The sequence below is a fragment of the Equus przewalskii genome, chromosome 10 (assembly GCF_037783145.1).
Source record: "Equus przewalskii isolate Varuska chromosome 10, EquPr2, whole genome shotgun sequence".
Lineage (NCBI taxonomy): Eukaryota > Metazoa > Chordata > Mammalia > Perissodactyla > Equidae > Equus > Equus przewalskii.
The window spans coordinates 47,413,170-47,440,947 of NC_091840.1; the positions used below are offsets into that span (position 1 = coordinate 47,413,170).

At 42.1% G+C, this 27,778-nt stretch overlaps 1 protein-coding gene across 3 annotated transcripts in view; it reads right to left on the reverse strand.

Annotated features, from left to right (window-relative positions):
* ZZEF1 (zinc finger ZZ-type and EF-hand domain containing 1) overlaps window positions 1–27,778 on the reverse strand; it is a 112,715-nt gene that overhangs the window by 37,646 nt on the left and 47,291 nt on the right. For 2 of the 3 annotated variants that reach the window (XM_070560963.1, XM_070560961.1), the window contains exons 20-37: window positions 26,832–26,953; window positions 26,603–26,725; window positions 25,666–25,832; window positions 25,502–25,583; window positions 24,445–24,646; window positions 23,257–23,405; window positions 21,297–21,537; window positions 18,574–18,653; window positions 16,352–16,445; window positions 14,948–15,416; window positions 14,082–14,246; window positions 10,649–10,768; window positions 9,790–9,951; window positions 8,077–8,206; window positions 5,905–6,043; window positions 3,849–4,014; window positions 2,989–3,251; window positions 1,727–2,076 (exon numbers count right to left, since the gene is read on the reverse strand). In XM_070560963.1, the coding sequence (XP_070417064.1) occupies window positions 1,727–2,076; window positions 2,989–3,251; window positions 3,849–4,014; window positions 5,905–6,043; window positions 8,077–8,206; window positions 9,790–9,951; window positions 10,649–10,768; window positions 14,082–14,246; window positions 14,948–15,416; window positions 16,352–16,445; window positions 18,574–18,653; window positions 21,297–21,537; window positions 23,257–23,405; window positions 24,445–24,646; window positions 25,502–25,583; window positions 25,666–25,832; window positions 26,603–26,725; window positions 26,832–26,953 (3,224 nt within the window). The remainder of the gene's footprint in view (window positions 1–1,726; window positions 2,077–2,988; window positions 3,252–3,848; window positions 4,015–5,904; window positions 6,044–8,076; window positions 8,207–9,789; window positions 9,952–10,648; window positions 10,769–14,081; window positions 14,247–14,947; window positions 15,417–16,351; window positions 16,446–18,573; window positions 18,654–21,296; window positions 21,538–23,256; window positions 23,406–24,444; window positions 24,647–25,501; window positions 25,584–25,665; window positions 25,833–26,602; window positions 26,726–26,831; window positions 26,954–27,778) is intronic. The other variant, XM_070560960.1, reaches the window with a different exon arrangement.

Sequence of the window (27,778 nt, forward strand, 5' to 3'; positions counted from 1 at the left end):
AGACCAAGAGACTGAGCCAGAGGCAGGATACCCTGGGAGCACCCAGCTGCTGATGACAAGGGGACCCAAAAGGTGGGGACACTTCAGAAATAAAAATAATGCCCTGGGCGCTACTGGAAAAAGGCCAATTCCAGTCCCTAGGCAGGAAAAGCCCAAGACAAGCCTGAAACATCTTTTTGTATCAAAAATTAAGGAAGTACTCAAAGAATAATGGAGACATATCAAAGGACACAAAAGCCACCTGGAAGGAGCTCCCATTGGCCAAACATGGGATGATTTGAGCACCTAAATAAATACTGAAAAGTAATAGATTTTAATCCATTGAACAAAAAAAATCTGAGTCCATTCTGATAAATATAAATGAATAAGTACATAAAAGGGGAGGACAGTGCTTACAGGCAGCATGTTAAAGATTCTAGGAGCTCACGAGAAGATACGAATATTCCTAGGCTCAAAGGTGAAGATTACTGACTTATCCTGTCTCTGCTGATAAGGTTCTCTCTGCCCCACAGAATCCACGGGTGGTTAAAGTGCTGCCTGGAGAAGGGGTCCTGTGATCAACAATGTTGACACCTCAGAGACAGGCTTGAAGATTGCTATGCCACCTGTCTTGTGCTGACTCTGCCTGAATGAAGCTAGTAGAATTTTCAAGTTTTCGCTAGCCATCTTTGCTTTTGTCTTCCTCTAAACGACAGCAGGATCCCGGTGAGCTAGAATCACCAAATAGGGGATCCTTGAACTAGTTAACATGATGGAGATAAAGGACAGAAACACTAGCAGCTCCTGAGGCAGTCAGGGGCACTGACAGTATAAACTCAAGCTTTGGAGGCAGCATCACAGAAGCGATGCTGTGCTCTGCCACAAGACAGTCTTTAATGTCACTATCATGGGGTATGACTGGATCCAGACAGGCTCTTCTACTTATACAAATATATGTTGAGGGGGAGCAGAATACATGACCCCAAAATGTGCCAGTTTGGCACGCAGATTATTTCAAGCTGAAGGTTATCAGGACTCAGCAGACTCAAGACAAACTTCTACCTTTCCCTCAACTGCCTAAAAGAATTTAGATCGGCAGCCTGACCCAGACAGAGCGCTATTACCAGAGACAAGCTCTTATCTGCAAACCCTGTCTGCATGGCAGGACAAACAGCTGATTACCTAACATCTGCTCCTCTGATCACCCTGTGAACTGCCCTCCTCCCCTTGGAAGCCCCAGGCCCCTGTCCCATTCCTCGGCTCAGGCTGGCATGTAAGCCTCAACTGTCTGGCTTATCCTTGGGTCTCATATTTTTATGGGGCTAACCTACTTACATAATTAAATTTGTTTTTCTCATGTTAATCTGTTTTACATTGATTTGATTATTAGATCAGCCAAAGAACCTAGAAGGGTAAAAGGAAAATTCCTCCTCCCCAACAATGTGAACTACTACGTGTACTTGGTAAATAGTAAGCACTTAGTATCACGTATTTGTTGGCTGAATATAACAGCTACTCAGATAGTGTTCACCATGGGCCAGGAACTAATCTCTTCAGGTGCATAATCCTGTTCAATCCTTATAAAAACCACCAGGAGGCAGGTAAAAGGAGTAGTTAACACAGATATGGAACTTGCGACATACAATGTTTTAAGCACTTTACATACATTAATTCAATGTGTGTAATATATGTAACTCCTCACAACAACCCTATGGAACAGGTATTATTATTATCACCCCTATCTTACAGATGAGAAAACTGAAGTGAAGAGACTGTAGTAACACGCCCAAGGCCTGACAGAGCAGGGATGTGAACCCAGGCAACCTGGGTCAAGAGTCTGTGCCCTTAACCTCTCCGCTCTGCTCTCCTGTGTGACGGGCTCTCTGAGTTCAGCCTGGGATTCTGCCCAGTCGAGACTGTTATTTACATTGCAGTGCACAAAACGGTCTGTGTCTGACGGCTCCTCTGCAACCTCGACAGCTTTCTTCTCTAGCTGCTCCTCTGATGTTCCAGTGGGCACAGTGACTGACAGGGCCTGGTTTTCTGGGGTAGAGTCACCATCTGGCAACACACCAAGAAGAGCTAGAGCTTTCAGACCTACATGGGAAGCAAATAAGAGAACGGTGAAAAGTTTTCTAAGAAGGGTTATTTCCTGCAAATTCCATAAATCACTTTGCTACTATGTGGAAATAGACGGCTGAGTCCTCCACAAATCAACCTGAAGATTACTCAATACAAATCCCCTGGCGACCCAAATCTCTCAGTGCGTGATTTCAGACCCCAAAAGTCTGGATAGGAGGGAGACCTACACTTTATGAACAAGAGAAGACAAAAGATACAACAGAACTGTCTAGTCAGAAAATCAGTAACATTAAAATTTGACAGTAGCCCCACACAACTGGATTTCTAAATCCCCACCGACAAACAGATCACAAAATAGCTCTTAAGCACTGGCATCATGCACCTGCTACCTAACACAGGTCTGACTTCCCCAACGCTTACCAGAACGGGGAGGCCCTTATTCTGAAAGAAACGGAAATGTCCCAGACAGTCAGCACACAAGCTCTTTTCTCCTTAGCACCCCTCAGTAAAGTCAAAATCATCTAGGTATTTTATTAGTCAAACTCTTTTAGTTATAAATAGCTCTCACCTAGAATACAGTTGTGTGGGAGTAGATTTGCACCCCAGGTTTAAAAAGGCTGAATTCCTTTGGCAATGTTAAGTCTGTTAGATTCAAATATTACACACTTTATCTACAGACATCAAGAGTTTTAATTATTAATATTTTTTATATCCTCATGTAAATATTTTAGGGAAACTAAAGCTACTTTAATTTCTCTCAAATGCATTTGGGAATTTAACATTAAGTTCCACACTGGGGTGAGCACCTCTTATGGAAAACTGGATTTTGCTGCCTCTAAAGCAAGCACGGTATTTCACTTTTGCTGGGGCTTTTCATTCCCAAGCAGCTGGGGGTCGGTTTGGTTTCTGTGCATGAGGAACAATTACCCTTTCCCTGGTGAGCCTTCATCAGACAGTCCCCGACAAGCTGCATGCACTGGCTCCGCAGGGTGGTGGCACTGCTGCGGGCCTGGGGATCCAGCTTCTCGCCGTCCACGTCCTCTGCGCTGGCCAGGTGGGCACTATAGAGAGCCAGGGCAGCAAAAAGCAGCCAGGCGTAGTTGTGAATGTAGGGCTGGATGAGCCTCTGCCGGTCACTGATCCGGATGGTCACCATCGGATGGGCTGTGATGCTGTGCGTAGGCAAATGGCTGCAAAGGCAAGACATTTTTAAGGCCTACAAGCCTTTCTGAGGCTCCAAAAGGCAGAACAGGGCCTCAGGGGAGTGCATGTATGGTCAGGACCAGGCATTAGTTACCTCTAAGGCTGTGGCTATTGAAAATTTAAAGAGATGTTTGGGCCCTTTCCCCAGAGAAATGAAGAAACACAAACCTTGCTGATACCATTTCAGGATTTCACAACCCCCAGAAGACTGTCTATGGAAACCAGGTGATATGAGAATTCCTTATTGTGAAATTCTGCAGGGTGTGGTAAGAGCACTTTGGTAATATGAGAAAACATCCATGATTTTTAGAGTTGGATATAAAGTATGTAGGAAGGAAATGATTTTAGATCTGTAAGTTGCTTTTTAAAAAAGCAAAACAAAAGAAAAGCACACAGCAAAATCTTCCTAACTGTTGAATCCGGGTAATGGGTATATGTGGAGAGTCACTGCACCAGTCTGTTTACTCGTGGGTGTGTTTGAAATTTTTTATAATAAAAATCCTTTTTAAAAAAAGAAGCCCCCTTTTAAAGCAAAGGAATACATGAAGAAAAGGCTACAGGGCCAGAGGTCATGTGAGACATACCCATAGGAATATTTCTTTGCTGCATAGCATCCATAGCAAAGATCAAAGTCATCGCACACATTGCAATTCATCCTCCGGCCTATGATCAAACCCTGGCAGTGGTCACAGGTAAACTCCATGTTGACCATTTCATGGTCATCTCCGTGGCCCTCAGGCTTCACCCCACCTGGGAGAAAAATAGCAGTGTGAGGTGAACTGGGCGAAGGGCTCACAGAAGGGCTAGTTTCCAAATCCAAACCAACCCCAGAAGCAAGGCTGTTCCCAATTTATTGCTAAGGACATCGGGGGCCACAGCAGAGCAAGCCCAGGGACAGAGGAGCAGAGAAGTGAGCATCTGTAGTATGTTAGACAGACATGCTCAAGTGTCTGTCCAGCTAAGTGATGGGTGGAGAGAGGTGGGGTCCAGATTGTGGGACCGTGAGATACTGGGCTAAGGAACGTGAATGAGTCTACAGACAATGGGGAAGGTTCTTCAAGCAGGGTACTAACACGATGAGAGCTATGCTAGAGGAAGGTGGTTCTCTGTAAGAGTTTCCTTTAGGAAATCAGTCACAGCAGTGACAAGTAGATTAGTACATCTAATCCACATCTTCAGGAGACCAGGGCATTCTGCCCAGTAGTTCTGAGCATATGAACGATATTCTCAGCACAAAACTTCTTAGCAATGGTACCGTGGACTGACACCCCCCCCCCCCAACCCTTTTCCAAGGCACACAGAGTCTGAACAACTAGATCACCAAGTCCCGTCATGACCACCGTTTGGCAAAAGTCCACATGCTAATTTGTGAGCTGGCTCCCATGACCTCTCCTCTGACAAACATTAAGCATCTATTGTGTATTCCTGTTAACAAGCATTGAGGAGTGATCAGGCTTTTGCTCTTACTTTTTCATTCCAGAATCACAGATGAAAACAGACTTCATAACCCCAGACCCAGTGAGTGAGAAAGAATGTTAGTCACAGAAGAGACTGACGCTCTGGTCTCCTCATGCTAAGTCCCGTGGGTCTCAGAGCCCTGTAACGGACTCTGCTAAATGCTCCTCATGTCTGACCCGCTTCTGTTCCCACTGCCATGAACCTAGTCCAGGCACTAATCCACTTGTCACCACTGTGACTGATTTCCTAAGGGAAACTCTTACAGAGAACCACCTTCCTCTAGCATAGCTCTCATCGTGTTAGTACCCTGCTTGAAGAACCTTCCCCATTGTCTGTAGACTCATTCACGTTCCTTAGCCCAGTATCTCACGGTCCCACAATCTGGACCCCACCTCTCTTCACCCATCACTTAGCTGGACAGACACTTGAGCATGTCTGTCTAACATACTACAGATGCTCACTCCTCTGTCTCTGGACTTGCTCTGCTTTGGATGGTGACGCACTCTTCAATGTTTCCTTCAATCATCCTATTCTAATTTTCTTCAAAGACCGACTCACATCCTACCTCCTCCACAAGCCTTCCCTGCAACAGTGATGGCTACTACTTCAGAGCTTTTCTAGAATAATCTGTACTGCTCATCTGTAACTCAGCATGTACACTCTTTACTGGAATATACATTTTGTGGACATGTCCAGTCTCCTGCTAAGACTGTAAATGCTTCAAGGACAGGGGCTGTATCTTTTACAACTGGACCATGCACATGAAGAACAATCAACTGCTCACTACTGTTGATCTGCTTTACCTCAGCACCTACGAGTCAACAGTATTCAAGAATTCTGAAGTTTGCTGTGCGTGTGTGTGTGTATTACTACCTGTAAATACTGCATGATTCACAAGGAAAATAATTTCTTGGAAACTCAAATGAAGGTACATTCATTGGTCCTGAGTGTTTATCAAGTGTCTACACCCAGCACAATGGAAGATGGAAGCATGTCAGATAACAGAGCTCTGGAGCTTATTATCCAGTTGGGGAGACATGGCTCATATTTGCCAACAAATCAGAGAATACCACTGAGCAGTATTTTTATGTAATACAATGGGAGTTTAAAAAATGACAAGATCATAGAAAATAGAAATGATTATTACTTTTGGGTATGGCATACTCAGACCATGAAATTTACCTAAGAAGCAAGTTTTGCAGAGATCCATGTCACTGCACTGCAGACACCGGTAGCGATGCCAGGGGGCAATCTCATCACATCCATCACAAGAGATGTCCACGTTCAACAGGTCACAGTAGCGAGCAATAAACATGTGCATCTGTAAGGTGAAATCGGCACAATTAACCAACAGATTTTCTTTCTTTCTTTTTCTTTTTTTTTTGAGGAAGATTAGCCCTGAGCTAACTACTGCCAATCCTCCTCTTTCTGCTGAGGAAGACTGGCCCTGAGCTAACATCCATGCCCATCTTCCTCTACTTCATACATGGGACACCTACCACAGCATGGCTTTTTGCCAATCAGTGCCACGTTTGCACCCGGGATCCAAACCGGCAAACCCCGGGCCACCGAAAAGTGGGACATGCGAACTTAACCACTGCGCCACTGGGCTGGCCCCCCAACAGATTTTCTGATGTGGCCACTATTCATTAATCAAGCCATCACTCAATGGGTACTTAATTTATTCCAGGCATTGTACTAGGTGCTAGGCTTAGACGATAAAGGAGCTTAGTGGCTAGTTTGGAATTCCCAAGTAAACAGCTGACACCATACAGTATGACAAGGGCTTTAAGAGGCAAATTCAGGAGGCTTAGAGAATACAGAAGAGGGATATCAGTGGGTGTTAGGAAAGTCATGGAGGTTTTCGAAGGGAAATAATTCCTCCCTGAGACCTGAGGGACAAAGAGGTATTAGCTGGGTAGAGGTAAGGGTGTGGGCATGCCAGCTTAAAGCAAAGGCAAGCTGTACAGGAGGCAAAAAGGAGATGATGGTTTGTGAAACTGGCAATAATTCAATATGTAGAACACAGTACGGGGGATAAGCAAATAAAGTTAGAAAGGTTAAACCACAGAGCGTCTAAAATAATCGTCTAAGGAGTCACCAACTGTTTTTAAGCAGAAGAGTAATGTGATCAGATTTGAGCATTCTAAAGCTTCCTCTGGTTACTGAGTGACGAGTGCACTGCAGGGGGCAAGACCAGAGTCAGGAAGCCTAACCAGGAGAGAAGCTGTTAAAGTAACCCGTGACAGATGACGAGGGCTGGAACGAGCAGCACACGAGACGGCGAAAGTCGGGGAGATTTGAGAGGTGTTAGGAGGCACAAGTGAAGAATCTTGGGACTGACTGGGTATGGGGGTCAGTAAAAGCGAAAGGTCAGGAACAACATCCAGATCTCTGGCTTGGGTGCTTGGTTGGACAAAGGTAGCATTCGCGGATACAGGAAACACTGCATAAGAAGCACTGTTTGCTGGCACTTAGAAAAGTTTTCTGGGGAGATAGTCCTCAGGGCACCGCTTCATGAGCAAACCAATTGTTTTACTGAAAAGTACCTGAAGACTTACAGTACAGTTTATGTTTATGGCCTGGAAATAGGGAAATAAATCACTAAGTCATCAAACAGTAGTAGATCAGAGCAAATATGCCCAGTTACTTTAGAACTACAGAATGGCTCCCAGTAAGATATTAAGATACAAGACAGAAAAATCGCAAAGGCCAAGTTGGTATGCTCCATCCAAGCACCACAGAGGCGCTGGAGGAGCAAAGTAACTGGCACATAGTAGGCACACAATACTAAGAAAACAATGAATCTGAGGCAGCAGATGCCTGGCACAATGTGGCGGTGACAGATAAATACCTAACGTGGAGATGGACATGGCAGGCTGGCTGAGCCTGAAGCCTTTACACATTTGAATCACGTAATTGACTCTGTGTACATGTGGCTGCTTCCATGCTCACCAGACAACCTTCTGATTGAAACGTGGCTTCCCATGCTGCTGCTTGCCTACAGGAAAAGAATGTGTTGCACCAAGGACACCAGAGCCCAGGGCCTTCAGCAATTCTATTTCTCACTGTAAATTAATAAAGTGGCATCTAATATTATACTTCAGCCTCATGAGCCAATTTTCTGTGAGTCTAGTTCTATGGGAGGGAGCCATTCTCTGAGTGTGGTCAAGTCAGGATTCAGGACCCCTCAGGTTAAACACCAGACTCAGCAACAGCTGACTCCCTAAGGTGCTGTCTGCCACCTGCAGCCCTCTCGGGAGACAACCTGCTGGCAGCACCCCACCCCAGGCAGCCTGTCCTCTCCAAACTCCTAGCAAATCACTTCCGATTACTCTAGTTGAGAGGTCTTACTTTCCTCTGCTTCTCTGGATCTTCCTGGGCTATTTTTTCATACCAAGCCTCAAACATGCCATCCTGACACTCATCCATCCATTCTGAATTCTGCTTCGCATCAGCAAGCTCATCTTCTTCACTCCATTGGCTGAAAGAAGGACATAAAGAGAGAAAAGCATGCCTCTCCCAATAATCAAGGAAAGCGCCGGTTAGCAGACTCTGTCCTATGGGTCTAATATGTGGGGCATTTTTAAATTTCTGAGAGGAAGAGGTCAATTTGGTTTTCAAAGCCCCAGGACGTTTGATAGATATATACCAGTGAAAAGGGAGAAGCCCTTTCTGGAGCAGACTACGATGGGTGAGGAATTAGAGCTTGAAAGGTTGTACCTACACGGCATAATTCCTCTCGACAACCATTTGCGGTGAACCTACTATGTGCCAGGCACTGGAGCCAAATAAAGTGATTTTCTTTTAAAGTCTGATTTGGACACGCTTAGCATACCCTAGTGGTATCAGCATGAGAAAGGAGAGACCCAGGTGCTTTGGCTCTCCCATTAGCTGCCGTAAGACCTTGACACAGCACTCAGCCTTGGTCCTCAGTTTCCTCATTTCAAAGTTTCATATAGATAATCTCGTGGACTCCTCTTAGATGCAAAATTGTAAATTTCCATAATTGCAGTTTATAGTTTGTTTTAGCAACCAGAATTTTTAAAATGAAAGGATTTGCTTGACAGCAAATGCAAAATATTTACCAACCAACAAATGTAGATATGTTCACTCATAAATCCCAACAAACTGACTTTAGGCCTACTCACACTTAGCTTTGGGCTAGGTGCTCTGAGGGACTGGTAGTGAAGGATGCGGCCCCATCCCCAAGGACTATATCATGCAGGGGCAGGCAAAGCTTCAAACAACAAGCAGACTGACAGCTAAAGAGCTGGCATGTGGATGCCCCACCACACCTTCCCCATTGTTGTCTCCCCTCTCTCTGCAAGACAGCCCTCTGACAGCAGGGCAATGGCTGAGGTTTGGTAAACAAGGAGACAGCCTTAATTCTTCTCTTTTCCCCAGAATATCTCTTCTGAGAGAGTGAAAACTGTCCCAACGTTGACTCATTCATTTATTTCCTCTTAATTCTCTCTCCTCTTGCTTTTCACCTCCCATTCTCTTCTTTCTTTTCTACAGACATGAGTGGACTTGAGTAGGGTGGAGAGACACTCATTAAAAGTGGAAAGAAAAAAAACACTTCACGTACTATTTTTTTCTCATACCTTAATTCCTTATAATGTACATGAGATTATAGTATCTAAAAATCACACATAAATTACAACAAAAAAATAAAGAAAAGAATTCTCCAATTCAACAAAGTACAGTAGGATCTCCAAAAATGTAGGGGGTCTTCACTTTCCCTGTTTACAACACCACCACCACCAACTTACATACACCACCATGCACCAGACTCTGTTTTCAACATTGACAAACAGAACTCATTTGTTCTTCACAACGATCCTGTGAGGTGGGTACCATTATTATCTGCAGCTCTAAAGATGAGGAAACTGAGGCACGGAGGGATTAAATAAACTGCCCAAGGTCACCCAGCTAGTATGTGGCAAAGCCAGGATATTACACATAGAGTCTAGCTCCAGAGCCTGCGCTCTGAACCCCTAGGCCATGATGACTGGATCTCATAATCTACTTTAGGGACTGCAGCATGCAGGACTGTGTTCTTACCTGATCACACTGTCATGGACACTTATATTCTCTTGTGACATTTTCATGAGGAGATCTGGTAACTGAATGTCAACAAAGAAGGCAAGATCACTGGGTTCCCAGCCCATATCCAAAAGATGAAGCAGGGCTGTCTGAACACAGGATAAGGCAGGCAGCAAGGACCTAAAGAGGCCATGAAGGTGAAAATTATCAAAGCTGCCCGTCACCAATGGAGACAAGAGAAACAAGACATGTCAGTCAGAGACCTGGTCTGTTTGTAAGTGGAAAGCAGAAGCAAACTCCAGATGGCTGGTTTGGGTTCCTTATAATCCCTTTCAAATTTCTCATACTCCATACAAACCCTCTTCAAAGGACAGCTTAAGCAAAAGAGTTCTGAAAGAGTAAAGTAAGGTTTCTATCCTGCCAGAACTACCATAGGGCACATCGCCTCCTGATAAATAGCAAGATCAGGGCCGTCCCAAATTAGTCCAGGTCATGAAACTTAGACATAGAACAGAACCATCTGATTCAAGGTTTACGTCTAAACCACCTACTATGGAGGAGACTGGGGAACGGCTTTATACTCTAGTTTTAAAACTGTGCCCAACAGATCAAAAACAGAAAATAAGAGGTTACCAATTCTTAGATAAACCAAGACCCAACCCCTTTAGAAAACTGTACACACCATACAGAAAAAAGGCTGGGAGACAATATACTAATAAATTAACATTAGCAATTAGCTCTAGAAGGTAAGATTAGGAGTTATTTTTATTCTACTCCTTGTACTTTTCTATATTTTCAATATTGAACACGCATTTCTTTTAAAATCAGAAAAAACAGAAATAATTTTTTCTCTAGAAATTATAAAGTTATCCAGTACCTGTCATTTATGCTACTAAATCCTTTAATTGCTTTGACCAAAAACAGAACAAATTGATAGTAAGTGTCTCGAATTTCTTTGTGTAGATCTGCACCACAGGCCTCCAAGTGTCCAAAATAACTAGAAACAGAGGAAATCATCGATCACTTAATTGCTAGAACATCATTAACTTAATCATCATTATTCCTTACATGAAAAAGAGCCAAGAAGCAGCGAGCTGAACGAAGTAGAGCAGAAACTTAAGTAAATACAAATATAATGACTGCAGAAAGCAGTGGATAAAACAGCAAATGAGTCTGTCTGCCTGACAAGAGGGCTGCCCACCAGGAGTATGGAGATGACAATTATTTATCTTTCTTTGTTAATATAAACAAATATAAACCCCTTTGAGCACTACCTGAGTGCCAGATACTGAGTAAAGTATTCTTCCAAAATTACCTCAATTGATCTTCTCCACACAGGCATGCCCACCCCTCTGCTGCCTTTCATTGATGACTTCAGCACCAAGTTGTCTTTTCTACCTTGATAAACTCATCACCTTGGAGACTTCAACATCCATGGGAATGATGCCCCAGTTCCTGTCTCCAGATTCTCTGCTATCCTCACCTCCAGTGATCTTCTCCTGCATCCCCTTAGCCATCCTAGTCTGATAGTTATTTCCTTGACCTTGTCATCACAGTAATGGCATTACCTCTGAAATCCTGACTTCAGAGCATCCTACTCTGACCACGACCTCACACCCTGCTCACCTACTCTCAGACTCCCACAACAGACTTTCAATCCCAATGAGCCCCAACCCACGACGCTGCCTCTTGTTCACTATCTACTACTCTCGCCACACCTTCTCTTTGCTCCATACTCAGCTTAGATTCCATGGCCAAGCACCATAATCACACCTTAGCAAGGACCAACTCCCTTGCTGCTTTCTCCCTCCACATACATGCCTGAGAAATCTTAAACCTGTACCAAAACAGCTAAGTGTTGATGGAGGAAACACCATACGACCAAGCTGACTAGTATCACTTTAAATTCACAACCATAATTCTCAAACAAGCACTCAAAATTCTCAGGCAACCAGATCAGCTTTCTCAATTTTCATTATTATTTAAACCTTCTTGCCTCTCCTTAAACTGCCACTATTTCCTCCTAAACCTTCATTTTTAGCTGATGACTAGTCTTCATATTTCATTTTTAAGAAATAGAAATGATCACACAAGAATTCCCTCATATTTGCACCACCAAACCTACCAACCATCTTGCATCTCTATCCACACTCTTTCCTCTTGCTACCACAGAGAGTCTCCTGGCTCTGTCAAAGGCCACCTTCCCTACTTATCCACCTGCTACTGCAACTGATCACTCTCTTCTGGGATCACATTTTCCTCATTACTATGAGGATACAAATATACTCTAATTATCTCTTAAAAACCCTCAGTTGATCCCACCTCCCCTCTAATTACTGCCCTATTCTTCTGCTCCCCTTTAAGGCCAAATTTCTTAAAATAATTGTTTATAGTCTCTCTCTCCATTTAATTACTACCCCAATTCACTTCTCAATCCAGTCCAATTGGGCTTTTGGCCCCATGGCTCCAGTGAGACTGTCGTCAAATCCAACGTGTTCTTATCTCATACATCCTCTTGCATCAGCATTTGACCCAACTAACCATTCCCATCTGAGATACATTCTTCTCTTGGCTTCTAAGACATCACCATCCTCTGCTTTTCACCCTTGATGGCCACTCTTTCCTGATCTCCTTAGCTGATTCCTCCTCCTCTGCCTGACTTCTAAATAAAGAAATGCCCCTAAGGTTCAGTCCTGAGCCGCCTTCTTGTCCATCTCTGCACTCTTTCTAGGAGGTCTCACAGCTTTAAGCGCCATCTATATACTGACAGCATCCAAATTGTATCCCTCAGGTCCAGCCCTGTGGCCAAGTAGTTAAGTTCATGCGCTCCCTTCGGCAGCCCAGGGTTTCGCTGGTTCGGATCCTGGGTGCGGACATGGCACTGCTCATCAGGCCATGCTGAGGCGGCGTCCTACATGCCACAGCTAGAAGCACCCACAACTAAAAATATACAACTATGTACCGGGGGGCTTTGGGGAGAAAAAGGAAAAATAAAATCTTAAAAAAAAAATTGTATCCCTAGTCTGGCTTCTTTCCAGAACTTTACACTCTTACCTGTTTTCTTGCTATCTTTACTTGGATGTGAAAGAAGCAGTTCAAATTTAATGTGATCAAAACAAAACTTTTGATTTTTGCTCCAATATCTTTCTTCCATACTCTTCCCCTCAGTAAAATGCAGTATTATCCACACGACTGCTTAAGCCAAAATCCTAAGAGCTTCTCTCCCCGTGATTCCTTTCATTCACCTACTACATCTAATCCATCAATAAGTCCTGACAATTCTACCTCCAAAATATGTCCTGAATCTCACCCTTTTCTCTCCATCTCCAGTGCTATTCCCTAGTCCAACCACCACCATCTCTTGCCTGGACTACTGGCACAGTCTCCTAACTGCTTTTCCTACTGTCACTCTTTTTCGTAGTAGCCAGAAGTACCTTTTATAAATATAAATCACTGTGGTCCTCCTGGGCTTAAAGTCCTCCAGGGGCTTCCTGTCTACAACTCAGTATGAAACCCACATAGCTTAACTTGTATCCAACAAAGCTTTCTATGATATGGGCCCTCCCTAGTTTTCTGGCCATGTCTCCTCCCATTCCTCCTCATTCAGGCACACTGGCCTTCCTTCTGTTCCTCGGGCTAGCCTCCCACCCTAGCCTCACAGCTATTCCTTCTGTCTTAGTGCTCTCCCCCCGATCTCGGCTGGTCACTCATTTCTTAGTTTACGTGTCATCTCCTCAGCTGGTCTTCCCTGACCACTCAAACTAGGTCACTCGGTATGAAAATCACCACATAGCAATATCACTATCTGATATATACAATTCTTACTGTCTGTTTCTCCTCAATAGAATACAAGCTCCTTTAGAGCAAGGATCTTGTCTGTCATGTCCATGGCTGTATATACAACACCTAGAACTGTGCCTGGCATAGTCAACACGCTGAAAATACTTATTGAGTGGCTGTCAGAACAACCTTGCGCGGTGCTTAAATTAAGGTCATTACTGTAAATGAGCATTAAATTTAGCTCATAGCTTCCAGGAGCCTAATGATGAGTATGGGCATATGGGGAATACAATCCTTACTGTCTGGGAAGATAAAGCTGATAAACTCATCACGAGCAATGAACAAGTTCCTGGTATTTACTTACTAAAAGGACAGAACCCTTTTTCCCTTAGGATGAAAGAATGAATTGACCAAAAATGTAAATTTGTATCCTATATGGAAATAACAGAGTTATTAATTAGGGAAGACAATTAGGATTTCTTTAAAATGAGCCCTGCTTGTTTTCCTTGCAGGCTTGTATTTGTACTTACTTGGTAAACTCTTTCTGGCAGGTCAGCAGTTCCAACAGGAAAAGTATATAAGGCGGATGGAAGCAGTGAGGCTGTCCTAGGGATTCGGCACAGTACTGAATTATCCTCAGCACTTCGAGGATGCTCCGGGCTTGGGCTTTCCTCAAGGAAAGAACCTTTACAACACTGGAGACAGAACTCAAGTCAGGAACACTCAGAAAACTCTTGAGCTGGGGCAGAAAGAAAACATACACCCACCCAAGTTCTGACGCCATAGTAATAAAAAAAGAAATACTACTGTGAGGTATCAGAAATATCATTCAGGAAGGATATCAATACCTGCTTGCTACTTTTAGTCATTACTCAGCAGCATCACAAATCAGTTCATACCAACTGTTCAGAAGCCAAACAACTCAGATTAAAAAATTAATTAATTAAAAAGGAACTTTAATATCTTTACTCCCCCTTAGAGACAAAGACTTAATTCTTAGGACAGGAAATTAAAACATGCAATCCTTCCAGAGATGTAGGCTCACTGACAAATAATTTTGTCATAAAATATCAAATCCTAAATTTCTCCCTGGGTTAAAATATGATAAACTTATGAGTTGTAGCTACCAAAAGAGATGTTTCTTTCTTTATCCCAACAGTAACTTACTGAGTTATAATTTACAAACAGTATAATGCACAAATCTTAAGTGAAAAAAATCCTTCTTTAAAAGAAAAAAAACAATCACCAAATTTTTTTCTTGAACATTCTAAAACAAATCTTAATATATCCTTCAAGTATTATTTGCTCATTTTTAACATGAACTTCAAGTCTTTGACTAGACTGGGTTCCTACAGCTTGAAAAAAGAAAGTGCCAGGAAGGTAACGCCCGGCTCACCTCTCGTGGGAGAGTGACTGATCTTTAATGAAGTCCATGACATCCTTCAGCACAGGGTATTTCTCTTTCACTGTGGGCACTGGTCTGGCCTCCTCCATCGACCGGAAGGAGAGCAGCCGGAGTCGCCCTCGCGTGAACGGAGGCCTCCGGGTAGGAGTGGAAGGTGACGAGGGCTCTTCGGCTGTGGCAGAGGACACTTCTGCGGCAAGAGGGCCACTACTAGGTGGCAGCTTTGGATGGACATCCAAGCCAGGACTCCTGTCTCCTGCAGCAGGGGTCACTGCTTCAGTGGGAGATGCTGAGGCTTGGAAGTGTTCTTCCACCACGGAGCTTGTCCTCTGGCGCTTATCGAGAGGCTGCAGGTGATCGCTTTCATCTAAAGTCACCAACTTGTCACAGCTTTCTTTCGAACTTACACCCATGGGCAAAAATTTTAGTAAAAGAAGACTCTTCTGAATACACTCTTTTGCTAAATGCAAAAAGCAAGAAGATAATGAAAAAAAGTCAAAATCAAACTTACTGCCTACTTTTGGAGAGAAAATAATCTATTTAAACTATATAATTTAGGATGAGAAATACCTCCATTAATACAATGATATACACATCTACTGACAGAATGGAATCAAATTTTATCTCATTATACAAATCAAAATCTCCCTAGCACCATCAGCACACTTAAAAAGTTTTATTGTGGACACGTTCAAACACATACAGGGAGAACAGTATAAGGACCCCTCCATGTACCCCTGACCCAGCTTCAACAGTTATCAACCCAAGACCAGACTTGTTTCACCCTCACAGTAGTATTTCTTTTTTTATTACTATGGCGTCAGAACTTGGGTGGGTGTATGTTTTCTTTCTGCCCCAGCTCAAGAGTTTTCTGAGTGTTCCTGACTTGAGTTCTGTCTCCAGTGTTGTAAAGGTTCTTTCCTTGAGGAAAGCCCAAGCCCGGAGCATCCTCACCCACTCCCCACTCCCTGCACTATTTCCACGCAGATCACAAGCATCACATTTTTTCAACTGTAAAAACTTCAGTATATTTCTCTAAAAAAATAAGAGTTTTAAAACATAACCATGATATCATTAAAAAATTATAGCAATTCCTAACTTCACTGAATATTCAGTGTGAGCATACTTTGAAAACATAGTAAGATATAGTTAAAAAAAGGACTTGATGTCTCCTAAGAGAAGCAGTTAGAAAGGTGCTCCATTTGGATCATGTTAATAAACAATTGTTCCTCTCTGGCATTTTTCTATTTGTGCTATATCCTTGGAAATACATTTAGCACCTGTGTTACCTTCCTAGGTCAACAGTGTCAATTCAAATAATCTAGAAGATGGGTTGCTGGTTTTCTGTCAAACAGAAACAAGGCACAGTCATGACAGTCATGTCGGCACACTCACCCAGGCTCTCAGGGTTGGCCTCAGCAGCTTCTGACCCGAGTTTTTCTTCTGCCTCGTTCCCCAGGCTCATCAGGGACTTCTGCTTCATCTCTAACTGGGGGGAAGATTTGAGCCACACAGTTACGCTGTCCAGACAGGGCAGCAAGGGCAGCCACAGAAAACTACTTCAAAAGCACACAGCACTGAGATCATGGAGAACTTTATGGTATCGTCCAGCTGTTGCGGACACAAGGTTGAGCTGTTTTTGTTTGTCCTAGGAGTACTCCAGCCTTTGAAGCTGTCTAAAGGTGTACTTGCAAAATTACCTTCTTTTCAACTATGTGTTATTTGGGAAAGTTTTGTACCCATGACCTTATTATTTAAAAAATTCTAGAACACTGGAGCTGGAGGGGCACTTATCTTAAGCCAACCTAGTATAGCTAAAGAAGCGGAGGTCTAGAGAAATGAAAGACCTTGCTAGGTCATACACCCAGTTTGCTACAGAGGTTGGACCAAAATTTGATCTCTATTCTATCCTGAACAAGAGGACACTGCTCAGCGATGCTAAGACTGCCAGGCAGAGGACGATGCTCCCAGTACCAGCACAGGCAATGGTCACAGTGGGGGCCACAGTGCCAAGAGCCCAGGCAGAAGGCCACGTGTGATGTGCAAGAGGCCAAAGTCTTAGAGAGAAGGGTGGCATCTTGTCCAACTGTCGGCAGTCTGTCCTACGCTAAACCAGAAGGATAATCTAAGACGTGCCCTGTCAAGAGCTAAATCCTTTTTACTTGAACTGCCTGTGGCAGGTGACTTTATCAGACACTCTTTTTCTTAAACTGCTAGTAACTGTCATGGTTTCTCTGTCAATGCACTCTCCTGATTCTCCTCCTACCATTCTGATGACAATATCTTTTAGTTTCTTTTGAGAGATCCTGTTCATTTTGGTTTCCATCTACCTATCCAGTATATATTGGGCACCAACTATATTCTAATCATTGTGGAGTCTGTCCAAGGCAGTCCGTTCCTGGAACTCAGACATTTTAAAAAAACTATTATCAATGAACTGAAGTTATTCTTATCTCTGCCCTGACATTTCCATGAAGCATCAGCCATTTAGATTCTTTCACATTTACTAAATTCTCCAGCTGAATGTCTCAGATAACCTAGATGTCCTCGCACTCAACATGTTCCAAACTGAACTTACCTCCCCACTTCCAGATCCAAGACCATTTTTCCTATTCTGGTCAATGCTTCTACCACCAAGTCACCCAAACCAGGAACATGGGAACAGTCCTAAATTCCACCCTCCTGTTCACCACTTACATGGATCACAAAGTCTAGTTAGTTTATCTCCTAAGTATCACAAGCGATCCTTATCTAATTACCACAATTAGTCTCCTGCTTTCAATCTCATTATCTATCCTCTACTCAGTTATTTAAAGATTTTTGCCCCAATTTCTATACAATATATAAGATGATTGTGAATATTAAAAAAATAATAATATATAGGTATTCATCTCCATGCCTAAGAAATAAAAACAATTCTCCTGAATTTGGTGTTTATCCTCTCCACGCATTTGTATAATTTTACTACATATTTATGTATACAACACACAGACTTGATTTGTGTTTAAACTTCATATAAGGAATATCATACTTATGCATTCTTCTACAACTTGCTTTTTTTAGCTCATCACCATGCTTGTGAACACCATCCATGCTGGCACATGCAGCTCTATTTAATTGACTTTCATTATGATATAGTATTATATTTTCATTTTACATTGTAATATAGTTTTACATAGTAACATGTAATCTTTTTGTCCATTCTCCTATTAATAGACATTTGTTCTTCCAGTTTACTGCTGTCACAATCAAGGCTGCAGAGCCACTTTTCTAGAAGGCAGAGAGGCCTCTCCCTTACCTAAAACCGTCACTGGTTGTCCAGTATCTAAAGCAGGGCTTTTCCTCCTGGTCTAAGAGGTTCCAGAGTGGCCTTTGGGGTTAGTGAAGGATGTCAGGGGGCTCAACTGAACCCCCTTCACTCCGAATGTTATCAACACTCACCAAATTATGATTTCAAGGGTTCTAAATTATTTTATATGCATTCACTCACTGAACTTTAGTTTAAAAAACATTCCTAAAGTTATATTCTTGAGAAGAGATCTACTTACCTTAATTTCATGATACCATGATGGGAAAACTCAAAATATATAAAAATCACATGCAAAGGAAAATCTTACCATCCATATTCGAATCCCATCTGCCAAAGAATACACCTGTGCAAACTCCTCACTCAGGGCTGTCTTGCCCCCACTGTGTACTGGGGAAAGGAGAGACCAAGAGATTACATTCAGTTAACACAATTCACCACTGCAACATGCAGCACAAAACAGTTTCCAAAGCTCCTAGTGCACTAGAAAAAGTCCTTGCCCTGACACTCACACAGTGGGGGTGGCAAGAGAGGCTTGGGGGGAAAAATTATCAGTTAAGACACAAATACCTGTAATGGGTTCTGTGTGTTACTTCAAACTAACTTTTTTCAAAGCAACAACATCTGAAATGGATATGCTATTAAAGTGAGTGAAATACTAAAAGTAAAAAATAAAAAATATTAAAATTAAAATAAAAAATATTAAAAGCGAATAAAAGATAAAATTATTGACATGCCAAAAAGTTCATGATATATATTAAGTTAAAAAGACTGGTTATGAAACAATATAAACAAAATTATCTTATCTAAAAAGGGAATATATATTAAAAACATGATGTATATAAACGCATATACACACATATAAATATAACTAGATAAAAGGACAGGTAGATATATAGAAAAATGTTAATAGAGAGGTTCTTGAAGTCTCCTGAACAGACATGTTCTTGAGAATACAGCTGATACTTATTTAAAGCTTTTCTGTACTTTGTAAGTTTCTACATGAATGGGTATTATTTTTATAATTAGAAAAATAATTTAAAAGTTGTGTTTTTTTTTAAAGGAAGACCTGTAAGGCCTGCTCCTTCTCTTCCTCTAAAAACCAAAGGATAATACACTAGAAGAGTGTGAAGCTCTCTGCCGAACCAATGTATAATGCAACAAGTACTCTGTGAATACCTAGAATGGGCCGGGCTCCATACCAGGCACTGGGAATGCAATGTTGAGAAAACAGACATGGTCCCTGCCCTCAAGTAGCTTATAGTCTAGTTGAAAAACTCCTCCTGTACATTTCTAACGCAAAAGAGTGACCAATTTTTAGACAAAGATGAGCAAATTAGCTAGACAAGGACCACTCCCAAAGCAGGTCAGTCTTGAAGCACCCATGAATAGCCCTTAAAGGAAGGAACAGAAAGAAGTGAGACCAACGGTGCCTTCTTCAAAGCCACAGTGGTAGGTATGTACAAACAACCTGTATTCAGTCAAATAGTTCCAGTTCCCATATCTAATTGTGTATTTCTCTACTGCAAGTAGGTAAGTGATATCTGAACATGATTTGAAAAGGAGCTGGGGGAACTCTCCCCCGACTAGAAACCCTCTGTTTCTCAGCTCTTAGCTCACAAGAGTTTTATCCCTCTACTGAAGTTCCCACAAGTAACAAAGATTGTCCAGCTTTCTTACTACAATTTGATTAGAAAACTGTATATTGAGGGGCCAGCCCCGTGGCTAAGTGGTTAAGTTCGCGTGCTCCATTTTGGCAGCCCAGGGTTTCGCCAGTTCAGATCCTGGGCGCAGACATGGTACTGCTCATCAGGCCATGCTGAGGCGGCATCCCACATGCCACAACCAGAAGGACCCACAACTAAAAATATACAACTATGTACTGGGGGGCTTTGGGAGAAAAAGAGAAAAAAAAAATCTTCAAAAAAATAAACAAATAAAATCTTCAAAAACATATACTGAATTTTTTCAAAACCATACAGGTCACCTTGCCCCCAACCCCCCAGCAAAGATATACTCTTACATATGACAACTGTTTCCATAAATCACTCATGCCTCTCTGTAGTTTTATTTATCTGAGCAGCTTCTTACAGGAGATATTAAGATTTGAGGAAGTAATCGAGATGTTTTAGAAATCAGGAAATAAATTCTGCAATGTGAGATCCAAAGGACTCAGCAGTAAAGGTAGTAGTGATAATAAGACCAATAATAATAATAATAATATCAGCAACAGTCAATTCCCTCCTCCAATGGAAGGAAGCATTTGTCCCTGCTTATTTCATCTGCACCATGGAAAGAACCCATATCCTGCCAAAGTGCTTGGGAAACCCAGATCTCATCTTTAGGTAGGGTTAGAAAACTTTTCCCCTCAAAGATTATGAGTAGAGAGAGACTCTCCCTCTTGGTGGGTCCTGTCAGGCCGCAGGCCACATATACAGTTAATGCACAGAGACAACATCGCTTGGGGACAGGAGGAAAAGAAATGGTGAAGAGCAGGCTATCACCAAAGGAAGCTGAGCAGGGCTGATGCTACACAGAAGCTGTAAGTCCAAAGACGAGAGTTAATAACTACATTTTCCCCCTTTGTTATTAGCACATTCAATTACCTAAACATCTCAGGTTTTAACTGGAATTTCTTAGAATGTTAGAGCTAATCAACTCTAAACTTTTACAGATAAAGATACTAAGATGCAGAAATGTAGTCTGATTAACCTGAAGCTGCACAACATCTAGTTTTTGAGCTGGGACTATAATCAAAGTTAAAGTTTTTTCCCATTAAAATTCTTGGCAATTTTCCATGAGAATTTTGGATAAAGACAAATCATCTGCTAATTAGGAAACCCAAGGCTACCCTATATTACAATCTGCTAACTATAAATTGGTCATGAATCTTTGCTGGTAAAGTGGGACTAACAAGATGAAGTCTACAGTTATAGAAATATGTTTATATTTAAAATTTTCACTTAAGATAGGCTTTCTTAAAACTTAGCAATTGGCCTTCAGATCAAAAATATTCCCTGTAATATAAGTTACCATATTTTTGCAGCTTCTCATATAAGTCTGGAGTGCGATACACCAGAGCAGCAAAGGTGGCGTTCACAGCTTGATCAATAGTGGAACCAGCAACTATATCTGTCTTTGGGGCCTGTTTTCTACATGCCTGTATGAATCCTTTGAAAAGTTCTGAATATGGCCCACAGAAGTTCTGGGCAGGATCTGACTGTGCAAAATGAAGAAGAAAATGATGGCAGGGATCATCACGGACGTTCTTAATCTGGAAACAACAAAAAAAAATCCATCATGTTTAACACACTCATTCAAAAAATAACATTTACTGAACACCTACTAGGCCAAAGCCAAAGTATAAAACACAGTACATACTCTCAGGAAGTTTAAATCTATTTTGGGGAGACCAGATAGATATATGGGTTAAAAAAAGGTAAACATAAATAAAACATTAAAAGCATTAAAACTAGCACTACTATAAAGCAAAAGATTATCAAGTGCCAAATGCCTAGAAGGGACACCCAGTGCTGAGAATTCACAGGAGAGAGCTCCCGGCGGGTTAAAGTAATTAAGAAAAGCCTCCTGGAGGATATGGGCTTTGGACTGGACCCTGAAGACTGGGCAGGTGTGGCCCTGAGGAACATAACCATTAGCAGAAGTTAAGAGTCAGTAGAGAGACTGACCTGGCCTGAAGTCTCAGCTGGGGAGTGGTGGGAACTAGAGTCAGATAGGTAAGGTGAAAGGAGACTGTAGAGAGCCTTGACTGTCACACTGAGGAGTTTAGACTTCACCCTGTGGGCAACGGGGAGCCATTAATGGTGCTTGGCAGCGGAATGACAAGAAAATGCAGTGATTAAAAAAAAAACTTGGTAGGTACCAATGTAACAATGCATGTGCAAGATGAGGGCCTGGATAAAGACGGAGACAGAGGAAATGGAAAGAGATGAACATCACAGGGAAGAATCCACAGGGCTTGCAGCTGACTAGATAGAAAAGGTGAGAACAAGGTGGGGATAAAGGTGATGCTAGGGAGCAGTGGCTCCATGCTAGGAAAACAATAATGACGATAACAGGAGTGAGCAGTCAGGGGAGACATCCTGGTTTTACACTTCTGGGTTAAAGGGAGTCAGAACACTGAAATGGAAATACCTAGCAGGAAGATGGAGATACAGGATTGGAGCCTGGGAGAAGAACCAGGGCTCGAAACTGATATTTAGGAATTATTTACACAGGTGTGACAGCAGAAGAGAGAAGAGAGGATAAAGTCTTGGTGGGCTGTGGGAAAGGGGAGAAAGCCTGAACAAAGCCTATTCTTTAGAGAAAGAGGAAGAAGAGAGGTCAATAAAGCAGGCAGATGGAGTGGTTACATGTAAGAGAAGACAGTGGACTACCATGGAATCAAAAGAAGAGAGGGTCTGAAGGAACCAAATTTAACAGAGAGGTAAAGGAGAAGAGAAGCTGAGGAAGAGTCCCTGGATTCTGCCTTTCACTACTGAATAACTTGGCGGTGGGGGAGGAGAGGAGAAGGGAGGCAAAGTAAGAGAGCAGGGACAGGGGAAGGAGAGATGAAAAAGAGACAGCCGGCAAACTTGCTTAGTTTTTTAAGTATTCTAAGCCTAAATAATGTGCTAGCATTCCATGGAGAACAAAAGGTGCAGCATAAATCATTTACTCTAAAGTTTGACTCAGTGGGCACTAGAAATAGACTCGACTTCTTTGTTTAGTAACTCCGTCAAGAGAGGTTTACTGAGCACCTACTACATTTCATGGAAGAGTCATTCATTCAATAGTTTTGAACACCCATAATGCACTGGCTCCTGTGGTACACCATGGGGACATCCAATGAACAAGAGAGAGTTTCTGCCCTCAAGGAGCTAACAGCTTAGTGGGGGTGATAGGATATAAACACAAATGTTTATAATTTAAAGTAATAAATATTAGTAAACATTTTCCATTCCAAATAGAAAGACAAGAGAAGAGTAAATACCTCCTTACTATCCTGGTGTGGGTGAGTGGGCCAGCTTGCTTCTAATCCCAACTCTGGACATATCTGATGCCTGAAGACAGGTTTCCACAAGGGAGAGTTTAGGACTAAAGCCATTTTTGCCTGAGGTACAGCCATGTTACTTCCTAACTCTGGAAAAAGAAGGCTTATGAGAGTTCTGTTTTTTCCTTAATACACCGAGACTGTTTGAACTGATAAAAGGTTAAAAAACAACTTGGACGTTATTAAGACTTAGAGGGAATTCACCCACATTTATTAGAATGTTTAATTGTGATACTTCATAAACACATACCCCAGACGAACCCAAACCATAAGAAGTCCTGAAATGCTGCCATTCTGTGGAACGGCCTCAATTACGAGGTATCTTTGAAATGACTAATCTGTATAGCAAACTGAAAACAGAATGCAAACCACCTCTAGGGTATAACAGGAGACCATCTAGGAATGTGTAATTATGGGGAAATGTTCACAATTTGCAAACTTAAGTTTGTGAAAAAAGATGATAATTAAATACCCACCATTTAGGCATTTATGAATAGACACAGAAAAAACACCAGGTGGAAATCAATTAAAATGTTAATAATAGGTATTTCTGGGTGTTGGGATTAAGAATGGCTTTTCTCCTTGGCTTTTCTCCATTATGCAATTTTTCTATGATATTTTACTTTTATAATCAGAAAAATTCAAGAAACAACATAAAAATAAAATACACTAGAAAGTTTATTCTATAATTCTTGTTTCTTGGATAAATTTAATAAATAAGTTGAAGAAATCACTTTCAGACAAAATCCACGTATATTCACATAGTTAAAGGGTATGCAATTAATCTATTCTATATTTCTGCCTTCTTGTTGGAGTATACCAAAATTCACCTAAAAAAAAAATGACAACAATGCTGCTAAAAATCAGCTCTCCCCCACAATTTGTCCTCCATTGATGGGAAATCCACAGCACTCTTTGTGATGTGTTCCAAAGTCTGAGTTAAGAAACTTTATGAAAACGGTGTCAAGTCAACATTTTATTCTGGTTTGGTTTAAAGGAAACTGAAAGGGAATTTTATCAATCCCTTTGCTCTGCCATTCCATGGACTCAACTCACACGAGGGAGAGCACCACATTGCTCTTCAGCGTGGCTACAGCAAGAAAGGAAGGGGCAGAAATGTGAACTTACGATGCACAGACTTGAGTGCCATGCACTGGGAGGCAAGGCGCCCCATGAGTCGGGAAACAAGGAGCTGTAAATCCAACCCCCAAGACACGGCGACATCAGGCAGCCCATAGGCAGTGACAGTGAACTTGTAGCCCCACTCATTGTTACTGCTGTCAGAGTGAAAGAGAAACTGCAGCCGAGGACCAGCCTTAAAGGTCACTTTCTAGAGACAAACAAAAAAGTCATGTGGTCAAACAGATTTGAGAAGGCAGCATTTCAGTACTAAGTATGTTCTTCAGGACTCAAAAGAAATCTAAATTTAAAACTGGTGTATTTTCTCACCATTATATCTTATCACCCCCACCAAAATAGTAAAGGAGTAATGTACAAGAGTAACTGAAAGAGAAAATTCATGACTGCACCTCATGAAGAAGCAAAGTTGGCAGAAAACTGCTGGTCAGTTGTTCTAAACCTTGGATGCCCATCCACTCACTACCTAGTCAGCCAGAGGTCACACTCGCCCATTCCTTTGCTCCCAACCAAGACCACTGACAGCAGAGAGAAGGTCAGCAGTCTGAAGCAGCACGTAACCTCCCAGCCCCAGAGATCATGCAGACCTAACTGTGAGGTGGACTCCTGGCATTCCCCACCAAGGTCTGGGCCCTCCTGGACCCATCAAGCCCTTTCGTGCTAAGGATTACAACTTCCCATTTACTCTGAACAATGTGCTAGCAACCAGAGGGTGGCAAAGTTTTCCTATGAAGAACCAGACAGTAAAGTGCTAGACTTTCTGGGCCATACAGTCTCTGGAGTGACTACTCAACTCTGCCATGGCAATGCCAAAGCAGCTATGGATGACACACAAACAAATGGGTATGGCTGTGACCCAGAAAAATTTTATTTACCAAATAGGTGATGGGTTGTAGTTTGTGAAACTTGGAGATAAATGCTTCCTTTTACAAAAGTATAATATAAATGCTTTCCTTCAAAGACCATACCTCTATTCCCCCTTGAGGGCTGCCAAAAGGAGAACTGACGCAGAGGAGGCATGTCATCTCTTTCTGGGAATACCACTCACCTTGGGCCATTTATCAGTGCCCACTTTAGTGTCATAACGTGTTTTTCCACCTCTAGCGTCGGTAAATTCCAGATAATCGTACCTGGGAAAGCATAATCTCTATCACTTTCCTTCTCTCACTTTTGATCATTATTGCTTGGGAAAAAAGAACATGTGAGTCTTACCTTTTTTCAGTTTCACATCTCTCATCAAATTCCACCTCAAAATAGGTTGCCCCTGGGCTAACAAAGACAGACACCTCATGGCAATTATTTTCATAGTTGTGGGCAGACTCCTTAGTCCACGTATGTAACACCACAGGCTGCTCCTGCTGCCAAGTCTCGACATCCAGCTATGCACATAAACGAGTCAAGAAAGAGAGGTGTTAATCACTCTACAGGCAGCCACATGCAGTAAACTGTGTTTCTGTATTGGTGCTGCAGACAGATAGCCTTTGACATCCCTATACAAATCATCACACAAGCTAAAAATACACCTGACATTTCCACCTACATATATAGATCAACATACAATTATCATTCAGCAGAGTAGACATGTGGTTTTTATTGCACTGTAATAACTCTGTGCTTAGCTTTTATTTTCTAACTACAATAGAAGTATTTCTTACATTTTTCTACTAGCATGAATTTCCAGTGGGAAAAAACACTGAATTAGGAGTTTAAACAGCTTAAACTCCTATTTGAGACCTTGGCGAATCTGAGCCCATCCCCTCTTCTCCCTCCTTTTTTAAGTCTTTGCTTTTTTACCTTTAAAATTGGCTTTAAATATCAAACCTTCTAAATGGCTTTTCAATATACATTTTCTCTTCTAGACTTCAATCTGGTTATTCACTTACACGGTTTTTATATAACTTCATGTGCTACAAAATGATGAAATTAATCTATGTCCAGCTTCCTCTGTGTCCCCTTTCTAACACTGGCCATGCCAAATCAACTCAGACTGGCATTTATCCTTGTTGGCAAAACCACTACTAAAATATGGTGAGTCTTCTAGAGGCAATTTATTTGTGTAGATCTATATTCAGTGGCATGTTTCATTAAGTGTGGTCACACCACTCCTAAGAGGGGATAGAAAGCAGGTTCCAGTGCCAACTCGAGTTACCTTATCCAGTCCTCCTTCAGGGTCACTGCAAAGCTTCTTCAACAGTTCTGTTAGGGTACTAAACTCTCTCAAGAGTGTGCAGTGTGAAATGTCTAAAGTGCAAAAGTCCAGCAGAAAGATTACCTAAAGGAAGATGAATGAAGCACTCAGTGCCCACCCCAGACTCCGCCTGGGGGGCAAGTCTCCAACCCCCACCCGCCCTTTACAAACAGCTGCCACTTTTTCTTACCAGTTGACGAGCTGCCATTGAAAACACCGAATTACATAATTTTTCTACTACTGTTTTTCCACTATACTGTGACAAAAGGGATTCCAAGATCACTCTCATGCTTGTCAGAAACTGTCCCACATCTACCAAAACATAAAGGAAACAATTAAAATTTATATGGTAGAAATATCACTGGCTTGGTCATCATCAAGAGCAAAGCAGTGACCACAGCTGTGGAGGGAGGTCCACATCTGAAAGACCACGAGGCCATTAAGTGCCATACAAATCCTTTCCTCTGGGAGGGAAAAGCAGTGCAAATCTCAGTAAAAGATTACTTTTAAAGTGGGTGATTTATTCATTTTTTTGACTTTGCTGCTTTTTGACGAGGTGGAGATATCACTTGTATAAGTAAAGTCACATGGCTGGCCAGCCCAGCTGCCCGTGGGCCTTTCCCTTTGTTTACAAAGGGCCCATCATCAGGTGCACCATCCATGGGCCAAGCTTTAGGAGGCAGGGCTCAACAGTGTAAGCATTTTTGTCACAGCTGCTGAGAATAAGTTTAATGGGACTGAATTTTCCACATACGATTTCTCGAAACCTGTTGAGTTTCATATAATTTTCTGTGGGTTTACGGGGCATGAAGCTGAGTATTTTCAGTAATCAGCAAAGATCTCAGCAGTACTCACAAACTTGAGACTTTGACAGTTTAAGACTTTCTTTTTTGGGTGGCTTGAGGAAAACAAGGATGACAGACTCTACTGAAGAGTGCGACAGCATCAAAGAGTGCTGTATGATTACAAAGGCAACGTTTAGGCTGCGAAATGACCCAAACTCCAATAAAATACTTAGGCACACCCCCACATTCAGACAGGAAACTGGACAGAAAGACATGCTACAGAATTCTATTTTAAGAAAAAAAGAAGAAAAAACCCCAAAGACAGATCTGATTTGTATCAAAGAAAAGAAAA